At 36.0% G+C, this 15,677-nt stretch overlaps 1 protein-coding gene across 2 annotated transcripts in view; it reads left to right on the plus strand.

Moving 5' to 3' along the window:
• mdga1 (MAM domain containing glycosylphosphatidylinositol anchor 1) overlaps positions 1-15,677 on the plus strand; it is a 190,600-nt gene that overhangs the window by 123,110 nt on the left and 51,813 nt on the right. For both annotated transcript variants that reach the window (XM_023953565.1, XM_023953566.1), the window contains exons 6-7: positions 3,978-4,110; positions 13,050-13,319. In XM_023953565.1, the coding sequence (XP_023809333.1) occupies positions 3,978-4,110; positions 13,050-13,319 (403 nt within the window). The remainder of the gene's footprint in view (positions 1-3,977; positions 4,111-13,049; positions 13,320-15,677) is intronic.

Genomic DNA, 15,677 nt, shown 5'->3' on the forward strand with positions numbered 1-15,677 from the left:
TTCTGGTCAGTTCTCATTTTAGGTAACATGGCCTCAAACACAATTAGCTGTAATTGAGTGACATTTCCAGGTGGCTTGATCTGCACCTGTTCAGGGCACAGTCAAAATGTGGTCATTTCCGTAGAGACACTTAGTAGAATGAAATGGTTTGCTTAGCAGTAAACATGCTATACAGCCTGCAGATTACAAAATACATTTTTAAAGTCCCTAACTAGGTATAAAGAATACTCACAAATGTGTTTGTGTACAGTGGTGTGAAACAACTGATTGGCCTTTCTTCTATCGCTCAATTTATACAAAAGCAAATTTTGTTTTAAGTGACCTTCTCCTGCTCAAGCTTTAAAACCAACTTAGATTATTATTAATTATGTCAAGTTTTTTTTTTATGTTATCAAATTTGCAAAATCATAATTTACAGAACATTGGCAATGGTTTTAGAAGTAGCACTTTAATGTTAAGCCATGTTCTCTCTATCTTTATCCCTCTCTCTCTCTCTCTCTCTCTGTCTCTGTCTCTGTCTCTCTGTCTCTCTGTCTCTCTCTCTATCCATGCTTCCATACATCTGTAATTATTAAATTAAATAATTGTATGATGTGACAAAAGCCATGGAATTATCTGTATCACTTTAAAATATTGCATATAAAAAGTTATTTCAAATGATTTTATCAGAGCACTAACATAATTCAAAATAAAAATTTCAGTGGATCCTTTTTAATTTTTATTTATTACATAGGTTGACATTGTGAATCAATGACACCAGACTAGAATTGACCAAACTTCTAATTCTATCATGTGTTCTTGCTTTTTATTTATTTTTATTATTGTTATTTTTCTCTTCACCTGTATTATAATGATGACTTTGACACTTGGAAAGAAAAAAAAAGTCTAAATCAAATTTTGTTGCACTTTAGGAACACCCATGGCCATTAAACTGTCATCATTTCTACTGTGACACGCAGAAGCTTTAAAAATAAACAGAGCCTTCACTAACCACCCCCAGGCCTGAGCAGGAAAGGTTCAGGAACTATTTTCTGCAAGGCCCGTCTACCCAGATGTCAGTGTTCTCCACGTGCTTAAAGTTTGCAAAGACTGCAGTCTTAGAGACAAATGGCTTATAAAGACATGCAATGTTTATCTTTCTAAAGCAGTGTATTGATAAAATCCCCGCTTTAAGGCAGATAATAAAGTTTATGATGAGTCAGACATTGGCAGTTGTTCCAGTTTTACACAGATCCTTTAAAATTATAGACAATTTAATGCAGTGCAGGACTGTGGCTTTTGTGAATTCACAAAAAAGTGTTTCTCTTTTGCTTTTCGTCAGTGTTAGAGTTTATGGATTTGTTGAAGGTTTATCTTTCAAAGGTAGCCAGGTATTTTCAGAAAAACATCTCCGGGACACCAAATTGACAGATTCTGTCATGCTTATTTTCCTGACTTGTCTTTCATTGTTTTTAGTTGATGACAATAAAATGCAAACTGGATGGAAAATCTAATAAATGAACTGCTAAAACGTCTGTACCGAAAAGGAAACTGGACCATAGCTCCATATTTTTGCTGCCCCGCTAAACCACAGTCAGCAGACACTTTAGTACTTTTTTTTTTTACAACCTATTCCCAGCTCAATCTGTTGGGTCAAAAACAACCGTTTTAATATTCTTGTATTCAAAGAAAGGTAGAAGTCAAATAAAACTTTTTTTGTTTTGTTTTTTTTAGTTGTATGTCTTGATTTTACATTCAAACTTTAGTTGTATAGCTTTGTAATGAAGTTGCTTTCAGCATTTTATTCAGCACGAGCAACAAAAGCTTCTTGACATTTGTACATGGCATTTAACGGACCTCAGAGTCAGTCCTGCAAGACTCTCCTGAAACAAGTGCTTGAAAGCTGAAAAGTTGTCATCAGAGGATCAAGTTTCACAGGTGTCGGCAGCAGACACAGTACAACCATCACATCAGTGAAAGGAGGTTGGAGACTTCAGCTATCATTTTGCATGACATTACAGTAACTGTATCATCCTTATAAAATCTTTACTGTTGCTGGTTTATTATTTGATCATGTTTGGAATTTCCCAATCTATATTTTCTATGACCAATTAATTTTTTTAATCAAATCCTGATCACAATTTGTTAATGTTAGAAAATCAATTTGATTACGCTGGTTTTTTTCTCTTTTGATTATCACAAGGTCATATTTGGCTCCCTAATTTCCTTTATTACCTTTTGCGATCTATGAGCTAGTACTGGATTTAAACCAGAGTAGTCAGTTGTTGATCAATCTGCACTCTCATATGGAGTCCCTCCAAGGCGAGTTCTAAACATGTTTTCATGTTGTTTTATCTTTGGCTGTTGTTTCAATTGCAGATAGTAATATTTCAAGAGCTGTTCAGGTTGCGGCACAGCATGCTGACTAGTTTATCTTCTGCCACTGGGCCCCCCTTCCATCTTGAGGCCCCAGGCAATAGCCTACATTTCCTTTCCTGCTGTTGTGCCTCTGGTCTAACTTTTGTACTCAATGGTTTTACTTTTGATAACTAACTTCAGCACTGATTATGTTATTTTTTTCTGTGCTTCAAATGTAAATTGGGAATGACAAAATGCTCTTGCAGTTTTCAATTTTAACCAATTTTCATCCAAATTTTTTACAGCAGTTTGGTCGTCTCTATTCATCAATGTTTTCTTGATTATGTTAGAGGACAGCTAAATGTTGCATTTTTCCTCAGCTGTGATGATAAGAAATAAAACTTTTCACAATGGGATTTTTTTAAATCGATAAATATCTGTTGACACAAATGAGAGAGTCCTGGCCCCCTTTTTAAAAAAAATTCTCCTGGTAAATAGGCTTGCAGACTTCTAAAAAATTAATGGGAAACAAATATGAAATGTGAGTTTCTGATTCCATTTTGCAAGTAACTTTGAGTAAAATAATTTAAAAAGATTGGCAACCTTTGACATTAACACAAATAGATCTATATATAAATGTAACATTTCCCTCACTGTAGTGTAACCTATCAAAACAATACTCAGTTCAGGAATTACAAAAGTGAAGCTGATGTAAGGCGTCATTCAGCAAATTTGTAATACAGATAACAATCTCACAATGACAATATTAAAATAAATAAAAAATAAAGTTAACAAACAAATTGCCTTTTAATTTGACTTTAGATCTCCTTTTAACCAACATACTAGTTAGCTTTGCTGACTTTTTGTAATTATATATTTCTTTTACTTTTTTGTCCCATCTACTGCTGCTACATGTCACTGTTGATTAAGCTACCATCTATTAGTTCACTTGTTTCGAGTAGCCGGCAATAAGTTAACAAGTTGGCCAATCAGTGTCTCCAGCTCTGATAAAGGAGATGAGCACAGAAGGGCTGAATTCAGACAGCTGTTCCCTTTTTCTGCGTTTATCAAAGCATCAGTCAGACACACAGCAGAACCCCTGGAGTTCAATTAACCAGTCAGAGGATCTCATTCTGTAGCCGCCTTAGAGACTCTGAGCTTCATCATGAACAACGTCTTGATCTGAGAAATCACAGTGATGCTGACAACGATCTGCAGCTTTTTTTGTGTCCATGAATGTAGCTTCATACTGGTTAGTTAGTACAAACTGTGGATGAAGGAGGGGAATACATGAAGTACTTTTAAAAACTTTTAATGTCTCAGTCAATTTTAAAAGTGTCAGATGAGCTGACTATTTACAACCAAGGACTTTTTAAATGAATAGTTTCCTCTGAACGTCTGCAGCTACTTTTGTGACGAGTGGATGTAAAGAGTTTGTTGTTCGGTTTGATCCATGTGTGGCCTCACACATTCAAAGACAAAATAATTGGGCAGTTGAGTAAAAACAAATAAAAGCATTGATCTCTTACATTGTTGAAATGTGACATAAAAAGGTGGAAAAATAATGCGTTAACATTTTTGTGGGGATTGCATTTGTTTCTTTAATTTGCATCACTTTGCTGTCGGTGTGTTTCATCCAGGGGGAGACCAAGGTGTTGAAGCTGAAAAATCTAAGACCCAAAGACTTTGCAGATTACACCTGCCAGGTGTCTGTCCGTAATGTGTGTAACATTGAAGATAAGTCTGTCACCTTCAGGCTAACCAATGCGACAAGTAAGTTTTTTTCTTCTTCTACATCTTACACAAGCTTTTCATTTTCTTTGAATCACTAGAAAGCCAAACAGGCGTCTGAAGTGACACAATCGCAAACAGGCACATGTCGGCATACAGTCAACATTGTTTCCTTCTTTCTTTGAATATTTCCCTTCTTTTCTCACTCTTTGATAGTCTCATCTATTTGCTGTGTGTGCTTAAGAAGTATTTTGCCAGCGGTCTCTTTCTCTTATTGTTACAGTGTTTTCCATCTTTAGCATTCTCCTTTCATCTTCATTTTCTCATCTAGAGTACATCCCTCCTTACCTCTCTGCCTCACTTCTATTCCTGCATTTTCCTTCTCTGGCTTTTGACTCTCCGCTGAGATGTGCTCTGAGTATCTCCATCGTCTCGCCTGCCTCCCTGCATGCGGTGTTGTCTGTCTTTCTAGTTTTTCTGTTGCTGAGAGCTCGTCTCGGGGCTGTCAGCTGTAATTCAGTTGTCATGCTCCCTGTTATCTCCAATTCTCTCTGCACAGTTCTGTCCATCTACACGCCATCGCCTGGCAACTCTTTTACTTACTACAACATCGTTGCCATTGACAACCCTGTCAGGCTTGTAAAGGACAGGCTGATACACCACCGGGGAAATGTCCAGGGTTGTGCAGCATACTTGAAAATGTTGATTCCCCCTGCTTGTTATCCAGCTATTTCTAACCATACACAGAATTTAATGACTTTCTGAATGTTTATTCTCCTATCACTGTCAGTGTTGATTGCAGCTTCAAGCATTATTTCTTCTGAGAGTCATACAAGGGGACATCTTTCTTTTAATTAAATATCTGCATTACTGATAAGACTCTTTATGCAATAAAAAAAAGACTAGAGACATTAAAAAAATAAAAAGGTTAATATGCAAAGTAATAAAAGTGAACAAAAAGAGTAAGTAAGAGAAAGTAAATTGAAAACAGAAAGGTGGCCAAGGCTTCAAAACAAAAAGCAGCAACTTAATGTACTAAGCAATACAAATTATAACAGAGTGACACTTAGTTTTTAGGCACTGGTTGTTTTTTTTCCAAACTGACGTCACAGACTGTTACCGTTGAATTGAATGTGTCAAAAACAGGAACGGCCTGAACTACTGACCAGCCTTCTTCCACCTATGATATTCTTTTCTTTCAGTTTGGAAGCTTTCCTTTCTGACTGAGCTCCTGCAGCTGAGATCAATTGTATCCCAACAGTGCAGTAAACACACCTGCAAAGACACATATAGCTACAGAAAAAACTCCTGCCTGGCATCTGGCTCAGAGACTCGCCAAAACAGCCAGTCTGAAAGAGGCTGCATAAGAGGAACAGATAGATTTAAAACAAAAAGTTTTTAGAAAGTGTTGCCTTTATCTGTTCAAGAGTTGTTGTTGCCTCTTCTTAAAGTTTTGTAATGTGTGACATCAATTGTTATTATGTGCTCATTAAATAAATTACCACTTAGCAGTTTCAACTGTAATTTATCTTCCATATTTAAAGTTTTTTTTTCTTTTTATCAATACGGACACAATATCTTTCCATTTGAAACACAGTAACTAGGACCATCAGGGAGGTCAGCCACTAGTAGACTTGTTATACTGTGAAGTGGGGAAAAAAACAGTTTTTCAGTCAAAGATTCTGCGTTTTCCCACTTAAAAAGATGAAAGAGGTCTGTAAGGTTCTCTATATGTACACTTCAACTCCTAGGGATAGAATAATATAAAAAATCCAGGATATCACATTGTATATGATTTTTTTAAATGTATATAATGGTGCAGAAAATAAGTATTTTTGTCAGTAAGAAAAAGTTCACCTCAACACTTTGTAACATACCCTGATTTTCAATGACAGGTCAAAGGTTTCCTGTAGGTATTCACCAGGTTTACACACACACTGTGGCTGTGTTGTATTTGCAAGACCCAGCCATGTTTCTTCCTTAATTCTCTCACTGATGCATTTGGATTTATCCAAAATCTCATAATACACGACCTATTCATTCTGTCTTTAATACAAATCAGTTGACTTCTTTGCAGAAAAGGAACCCTAAAGCATGATGTTACCACCCCCATGCTTCAAAGTTGTTCTTGGATGCAATTCCGCATTCTTTCTCTTCTGTACACAGTGATTGGCATTTATACCAAAGGCTTTTTAGAGGGAGATATGCAGGGATCTTGTATTTATTCAACACTCTAATAATTGCTCCAACACTTCCTCTCTCCTCACCAAACTCCTGTCTATTTGTAGATTGGTTCCTCCCAGTCTTATTCAGGTGTGCAATCTTATTTTTGGTGTCTTTAGAAAGCTCTTTGGTTTTGGTCTTGGTAAAGAAGTTGCAGTCTGACTGTTTAAGGTGTGGACAGGTAATGCATCATATTTTATACAGATAGCAGCCACAAACTGTTTCCACAGCAGCCTAAGATAGAGCAGTGAGTGATGATACAACATGCTTTAACCATCTTTTAAAAAGTCATTGCTTCCAAACACCAGGCAAGTTGCAAACTAGACACAAGAAGCCTTAGGAGGTACATTGAGTTGCAGAATGGACACTTGCATCTTTTCTTCAGATTTTGGTTGTAGACTTTCTGGAACCATATTTGCCCAAATCAGAAACATGCAATTACCAGATGCCACAATCCAACTTAAAAACCGATGGCCTACAGACATGACCCGCATGAATGAGAGTATTCACATACTTTAGGGCTAGAGAATATACATGCTTTAGCAGTTTTAACTAGTTTTTGTTTGAAACTCAACCATTTTGTTGAGGGAATACAGTTTTCTGTGGCATTTGGCAAATTGATTTAAAAACTTTTTAAATAGAAATGTAGTGTAAAACCAATAGTAGAATAAACAAACTTTAATTTGCAAACTTGCCAGAAAGTGTCTGTTCAAATAAATTATCCACAATTATGTTATAGAGAATCTGAAATAAAACTAGAAAAACAAAACAGGAGAAAAACTGATAAAATGGCAAAAATGTTATATTCAGTAAGAAAAAGGAAACCTTTGCAAAACGCTGTCTTACCTCTCAAAATGACAAAATATGAACCTAAGTGACAGACAGCAGAACCTGCAGGAAAATGACAAAAGAGATGCAGAGTAGAGGAGGAACCAGAGTGAGAGGAGCAGATGGGCACAGAGCCACAGAGAGATTGTGAAAGAGGAAAACAAACCCATGCTCTGCTTTTCATCCTCTTAAATATTCCTCTAACAAGCATATTGTTTTGTTCCCAGATGAGTTCTGTCTGTCCTTGTTGCATCCGTCACTGCATAGATTAGATTCATCCAACGAGGTTATGACATCATGTTTGATTCTTTGTACTGGCACAAGTTGATTGATTTTTTTATAGAATAATCTCAGCCTGGAACTTGACAATCCCCCCCCCCCCCCACACACACACACACACACACTTCTGTCAGTAAGTGCTGCCAGTGATCAAATCCTCTTTCTTTTGCTTCCTTTAAAAAGAAGGTTATTGGCAAATTTGTGGAGCATGTTCTCTCATTAAATGAAGTGGACTGAGATTGAGGATTTGGAATTGTTCAAGAACCGGAGTTGCAGAGTAATGATGTCAAAAATATCACTCAAACATTTAAAAAGGTCAAGGAAATCTTAATGGGTTTTATTTAACTACAACACTATGAGTTATGTTTTAATCAACAGTGTAAACGTGGGTTTTTGCTTACTAACTATTTGAATGGGCTAATGAGAACATTTAATTTGCAATCTATAGGAGAAAAATTACTGCATGACAGTCAGACATATTTTGTTTTTATAATTTGTGATTTTGTTTTCAAATTTAGGGGACAAAAAGCAAAAACATGCCATAATTTGGTTTTCTCTCGAGTCAGTGGAAAGAATAAATAAATGAAAAGAAAACATGAGGTTTGTTTGTTGGAGAGAAAAGAATACAGACCACTTATATTGTCTTTTTTAATATTATTATTATTATTATTATTATTATTTTGCAATGTATCCATTTAGACAAGAGCTACATTTTATCTGTGAATTTATGGAGATTGCTTGGCAAAAGGCTAAACAAAAAAGCTGTAGAAGGAAGTCAGGCGTAGAAAAAAAGTGCACAAGGAGGACATTTATGAGGGCAACAGAACAGTCAAAAGGTGACCAGTTGGAATGATGGACTGTTTTTAAAGTGAAAGTTGGCTTACATCAAGGATCAGCCTTTTTTTTCCTGTTTGCAACGGTGATGGACAGGTTGAAAGATGAGATCGGGCAGAAGTATTCTTGAACTATAATTTTTTAAGATGACATTGTGGTTTGTAGAGAAATCGGGGACCAAGGTGCAGTCTGTGTTGAAGGCATGGCCAAAGAATACCACTAAGCAAGACTGATCCACTGTGGAACATGAGGGAGTCCACATTGGCACCACTTAATCATCTGATTCAACACCATTTATGTTCACATACAGTCATAGACTATGAATAAATTAAGTCCTCTTCCCCCCCAATATGTTGCATTTTAACTTTAACCAGTTAAAAAAAAAAACACATTTTACTACCAGGATTCACCATTAACTTTATCTTTTTTTTTCTTTTTTTTTTATATTTCTTTTTTAATTTATTTAATTTTATCTTATTTTTATTTATTTATTTTAAAGATTTATTAGGACCTAAAAAATATTTATATCGGATTCATTTATGAAGAAATCTCTCCTCGTTATTTTTCAGGAACAATTGAGTTCAAACTCACAATTTTACACCGTTGGTTGCAGGCTTAAAATATGTACACACAAATATACCTTTATACAAAATTTAAAAACCACAGATACAGTACCATAATTCTGGTAGTTTTTCTTCTTTGATGACTACATCTTATTGGCTGCATTTCTACCACAGAACATTTGTTACCAGTTTAGGCAGGTGTAGCACGTCCTGACATTGCACTTTTGTGCTTATTGTGGGTTAAAAACACAAATACACAGGCCAATTTCCAACTAAATTACCTGTCGTGTACAGAACCTGCTTAGTGTCTTGCCAAAGAATATCTTAACATGTGACTTTGCTAGCTGAAAATGGAACCCCCAACCCAGCCCAGCCTCCTGTCACAGAACCTGACAGAGTTTTAACAGCATTTCACAAGACAAAAATCCTGTCAAAATGTTTAAACAAACAACAAAATAAACCCTAAATTAAGTTCAATTCAGAATGATAAAAGCCAGAAACAGAGAAGAGGAAGAAAATACAAAAATGAAAGATTCACAGGTGACAAAGTGAGAAAGAAATAGAATAAGATTAAATAAGTAACTATGAGCATGGAGGAGGGAGGCATTTGTTACCTGGTTGTAAACCACTGTGCTGCACATAAATCCCATTACTTTGGGACAAGTGCTGGCTGATCCCTCTGTTACTGTCTCCCACGCATCCCCAGGAAATAGAAGCTATAATTCTCTAATCCCCAGATACTCCTCCTTGCTTTGGTCTCTATTTGCTATATATATATATATATATATATATATATATATATATATATATATATATATATATATATATATATATATATATATATATATATATATATATATATATATATATATATATATATATGTGTATATATATATATATATATATATATATATGTGTATATATATATATATATATATATATATATATATATATGTGTGTGTGTGTATAGCATTTACATGCAATTAAACTGTCATTATACAAGTAAGCTAAAGATTAAGCAAACATTTTCCATCGAAGCTGCATTTGCAGTTTAGAAAGCTTTTGCAGGCCTATAGGGATTTGCTTTGGTGGCGCTGTGGTTTGATAGAATCAAAGTAGACAGTGTTATTTATGTGCTGATTGCAGCTGTTACACCAGTGAAATTTCTTGTCAAGTTTTGACCCATCACTAGTGAAGTTAGTTGAAGAGATGTCCCATTAGTGAGTATATGTCTTGGCATGCACGCTGTGACTAGTTAAAGAGTGCACACATGGCTTTGCGAGTGCTCATTTCAGCTTGCTTTGTCAATTTAATGGTTGAGGCATCTTCTGCTTGGTGAACATCTATCTGCCTGTCCTTTTCATTGTGATGATTGCAGTCTAACAGTCAAATAATGATCCACATTAAAGCTATTAAAATGACTGGACTCTGTTAGGTCAATCTTTTAATGAGGATTATCTCTTTTTTTAGCTCACAAATCCTGGATTCCATTTTTTTTTTGTATTTTTATTAAGCTTCTAAAAAAATTGCTTTTTATCTCTTTACAAAAAGAAATCTATAAAATCGGTTCAAAGCTTTACCCCTCAGTAGTCACTGAACTCACCGTAGAGTTTGCCAATCACACCAATCACATAGCCTGTTTACATTGACGCTGGGACACCCCCCCCCCCACCCCCACCCCCCCATTAGCATTGTTGTTATCTAAAATGTAACATGAAAAATGCAGAAATTTTCTTGTCTGAAATGTTTTATTTAAATCAAACAGTTCTAAAACAAAAACATAAATCTGATATCTTTGGAACTTTGTATATAGTTCAGTGGAGATTTGTCTTTTTTTTAGATTGTTCTGACTTTGTCTTTGCTTTGTTTGTTGATTTATACTTTTGAATTATCTTTACATGTTTAATGATTTTTTTATTAAACATGAAACATTTTGATCTCAATTTTGTATTATTGCAGTACACAAATGGCAACATTTACCATTCTGAGTTAAGTCTTTTGGACAGTTTTAGGTTCATCGTGGAATTATTGTGTGATGAAATATATCTGTAAAAATAGAACCTGGGGTCGTACCAAAAAGATGGTTCATCCTCACTAAAACAGATTTAAAGATACATTTCTCAAGCAAATTGTAAAATAGAAAACAAAGCTCAAAAAGGCCTCAGGTTAAGTGTTTTTGTAACAGCTGCATTTCCCTTTAAATGTATAAAACAGATTAAAACATTAAACATTACCACAGGTTTGCATAAATAGCTTAAGAAAATCCATAATTTCATTGTCTAGTAATTTTCTATTACAGAATTTAAACTCACTTTTTGTGGTGTCAACTTCTGACTGGGAATAACAGTTTTTATTTGTTTTTTGTCAATGCCACGGTCTCAGCTTCTTTCTCATCTTTAATTTGTTGATGGGCTATTTCTAAGAAAAGAAAAAGAAAAAAAAACTTTTTTTTTTTGTTCATCAGAGCATTGAGTTAAACCGTTATGAGCTTGTTATCATTTTCTGAAACATTTTCAATTCATCTTTTTCTCCTAATCTTTAAAGTCACAGCAAGGTCGCTGATAAGATTTTTACCTTCAGCAATTTCCCTTAATGAAGTGAAGTCAGTCAAACATCAAATATGATCTTTCGGTACAGACACTTTACTTCAAATTAGGAATACTTAATTCCTAACTGGAGAAAAACATTTGGGGTCACGCTTAATTAAATAGGCAAATTAGTCACGATTTGGAACTAGAATTGTGTCTTTCAGATTTTTACATTGTTGAACACAACCCCACTTATCTATGGCACAGTACTTCTGACCTGCTTCATGTTGTGAACTACTGCTTTTTCACTAGTGCAACAGCGGCATTTTATTTTTTACTTAAATCAGTAAGGTTACACACAGAGACACGACTGTACTGTTGAGCTGTATAGATTAGTACCTTATGGTCAATGAAGCATGCACCGACGAGGAGCTGGTGCTTGACAACTTTGCCTCTGGGTGTTTTTAATGTAGTTGACAATGAAGGTTGTCAGACAATGGAGGTGAAACCTTTCAGTTCAACAGAAAAAAAGGAGAAAAAATAATTGTTGCAGCTTCTCGAGGGATTTAAATAGGTGACACGCTGGCCACAGGCTCATTTCTTTCAATGTTACCCTCCTGCAACCCCATCTGGGCCCGTGGCAGCATATGTAAAAAACCCATTACAAAATGCTGCAGATGGCATTTCCATCTTGTTAAATGTCTTTTTTTTTTTTAAAGTTACAACAAAAGACTATTTACCTGTTCCTAATCTACCAAAAAGCTGTGTGTGGCCTGAGTTGAATTGTTCTACTCTAAAACTGACTGTGTCAAAGTGAACTCTTGTCTTTTGTTGCAAAATTACTTTTGTCACTTCTTTCTACTACATTTGGGGTCACACTGGTTTTCCTGCTGAAGTTCAGCTCCAGGAAATGTAAAATGTATTGTGGTGGGAAGCAAGAGAGCAGAGAAATGGTGATGGCTACTTCCTCATTTTTCTACTATAATAATAACAAAAAAAACAACTATAGAATTAAATTAAAATTCAAAGTGAAGTAGAGAAATTAAATGTGAAATTCTTGTCATTCACCATGACAGTAGAAGGAACACTCAAACAAATGCACAATGAAAAAGAATCACTCATTGACTGAAACCGTATGATGTTTTTTACTGTATTTTCCTTACTATAGGGCAGACTTAAAAGCCTTTTTTTTGTAAAAGAAACAACAGTGCGCCTTATATATGGATTCACTCTGGTTTTATTTACTGATGATGTGATTCTGAGAAGTTGGCTGTTGTTATGAAAACGCTAATGTGACTAACGTGTGTCAGACTGTTTTTTTTATTTATTTGTTTTACATGTTACTAACAAGGTTGGGAATTACAGGTATTGTACCTCATATATAAATTAAGTTAAAAAAATCATTAAGTGTTAGGCTGCTCACTACTAGTGTGGTTGAACTGGGCTGAGTTTACAAAGTTTTTTAAATAATTTAAATGCACAGATGACATAAGTAAAACTGTTTTGTGCATTTAGTCCATCGTTTTTCATGCATAGGAGAACGGAGAAACGATTTAGGCTGGGAGTACGCTGGCATTGTAATTAGAGGTCTTTGAAAACTGCAACTGACAAAATGAACAATATTGACCCTCATATTCTCTGAATGTTCACACATTACTCCAAACATTTAGCTTTAGTTCAATCAAAGTAAAGAGAGACTGATGCCTTGTGTGTTCCTTCTCCACAGCCCCCCCCATAATCAAACTGTCAGTCGATGACACTGTGGTGGTGGATCCTGGGCAGGATGTTGTCCTAACCTGTGAGGTGACAGCTGGCTTCCCCCGGCCCACTGTGACTTGGTCACGTTACCCAGGTCCTCTTCCCCTCAGCGCCCAAGTCCGAGGGCCGACATTGATTTTGCGTGCTGTCACTCAGGCTGATGCGGGCTTCTACAACTGCACGGCCTTCAACAACGTGGGCAACCCGGCTCGCAAGAACGTCAATCTAGTTGTCAGAAGTAAGTCACTCGTGTTTGTCATTGGACAAAAAAGGGAAAATAGCTCAGAGATTTATCTGAGTCTTTTTTATATGCAGCATATGCAAGACATGTGGCTTTAACTGCCATAAATATATTATTCTAAAACTAAACAATGTCTGCGTCACTTACTATAGGAGAAAAATGTAGTATTTTTTTCCCTCATTAGTCTTGAGATTTAAAATGTGTTTTGGAAGTTCAGATCCTTAACTTGATGCAAAACTAAAACTTTTGAAGAATGCCTTAGAAACAGAAAACAACCTTTAGCTTGTTCTGCTCAGTCATTGGAGCAAATGTGGGGTACATCTAAACGTAATTGTATGAAATAAATTCATGGACTGGAGTAAAGTCATCCTGCTCAGTCTATGAACCTCTGCAGTCGGTGTGAATTTCAATCAGTGATCAGATATTTAACTGTCCGTGTACATTAACTGCGTGAGCTGCATGTGTGGAGTGAGCATTTGATCCATCATTTCAGTGAGCTGATGTGAATTTTGCCAGAATGGGCAGGTTAAGTATTGCTCTTTCTGCAATTTCCATGTCATTAAAGCAAAAACCTTCCATTCTCACTCCCCTCTGGCTATTTTTAGCCCCTTTAATCATCTTTATTCACTCTAATTATTCAGAGTGGAGTGGAAGCAATTAGTGGCAGTCTTTTCTGTTAGTTAACACTGCAGAGAACATATGCTGGATGGGTTTCTCCTGTTAGCTTAATGGGCCTGAACACATTTTCATACCAGCGCAGGTGTCAGGATGCTAGAAGAGACACACTCAAAGTTGGCGAATTTATTGCTTTAGGTGGGCAGGACACATTTCCATTTCCCCCCCATTTTTGTGATCAAGTAAAGTCCAAACAAATTGAGATATCCCTGCAACTAATGCTCACACAAATGAAGATGCAGGCTAACATAAACCATCCACTGCCCCTCCAAAGCGTCTTGTTAATGAGCTCAAAAGCAGTTCCATCAAACCTCCTTTCTCTCTTCCTCACTGCCGGTGCCTCCTTTAAGCAGAAAAACAGAGTTGTTTTGTATTCAACACGGAAATCAGCGGGGAAAACACAGCCTTTGAACGCAAAAATTAAATGTGACAGTGTGAGAGTTACTCTTTGTCCTTGATTTAGTACCCCCGCTTTCTCTTTAGCTCCCTGTTATTTTATTTCATATATAGCTCTTTTTGTTTCTTCTCTTTCCAATATTTGCTTCTTCCTTTTTGTGTCAGTCTTCCGTTTCCAATTTCCTTTCTTCTTCTTTTTTTGTCCTTACCACAGGTTGCAATGTTTCACATTGGCTACCATCTTCCTCTTTTGCGGATTACCACCAACATTTCTTTTCTTTTTTGTTCTATAAAAGGGGTGGCCAAACTCTTTGACTTTTGGCTGACACAACCACCAAACCATGTGGTGGTTTAACTCCCTAACCCATTTTTTTATTGCTGAACATCAAGCCGGAAGGCATTGGATCCCATTTTTAGAGCTTTTTGTATAAGACTCTGCTGCAGATTTGAACCCACAATCTTCCAGTTTCTGGGCAGACAGTCTACCACAAGGCCACTGAGCTGGTCAGTCTTTCTCTTCTCATAAGAGAAAGAAATAGCATGGAATCCTGACCAAAACATGCTTTAATTTTGATTGAAAATTGATTTATATATTTTAAAACAAAGCAATCTTGATTTTTTTTATTTCAAATTGTGGCTTTTTATTGTCGTTTTTGTGCCTATTGCCCTAATGGGTTGATGTCCCTCAGAAAAAACACAAGCTTAGAGATATGCCGTTTTCATGTGGTGTTGGAATGATTGAAACGTCTCAGTAAGCAATGTCAGAAAAACAACAAATCTTTCAACACTACATGAATGCAAAATAACTTTCTGCGCCTAAGCAAAGGTCAATATTTTTTGTGCACCATCTATGCAGAGACGAAAGAATTACATGGAAATACAACATTAATAAGGATTGTCAACATAATTTATTCCTGTTGTGTGGGCCAGTATTTAACTGTTTCCTGTTTAACGGGCCGCACAAGTGCCCCATCCACACCCCACCACCACCACCACCAGGCCATAGTTTGCCACCCCTTGTCTATAATAACCTTATGTTGACAATAAACACTTGTCCTCTTTGGACAAACACAAAAGTGATAAGACAGTGACGTGCACAATCTTATAGTTGCTTTTCAAATTTTAGATTAAAAAACATTAGCTTGACCTCTACATTTATTACCCTTTATTTTCTAAAAGTTTTCAGGGTCTCGAAGGTTTCAAATTTGATTAAAACTTTGCTATAATGACCTTCATGGAGAAAATGAATGAAAAGTAGGACCTGTGGCATTTAAGGTCTTTATC

Source organism: Oryzias latipes, chromosome 3, assembly GCF_002234675.1.
Source record: "Oryzias latipes chromosome 3, ASM223467v1".
Lineage (NCBI taxonomy): Eukaryota > Metazoa > Chordata > Actinopteri > Beloniformes > Adrianichthyidae > Oryzias > Oryzias latipes.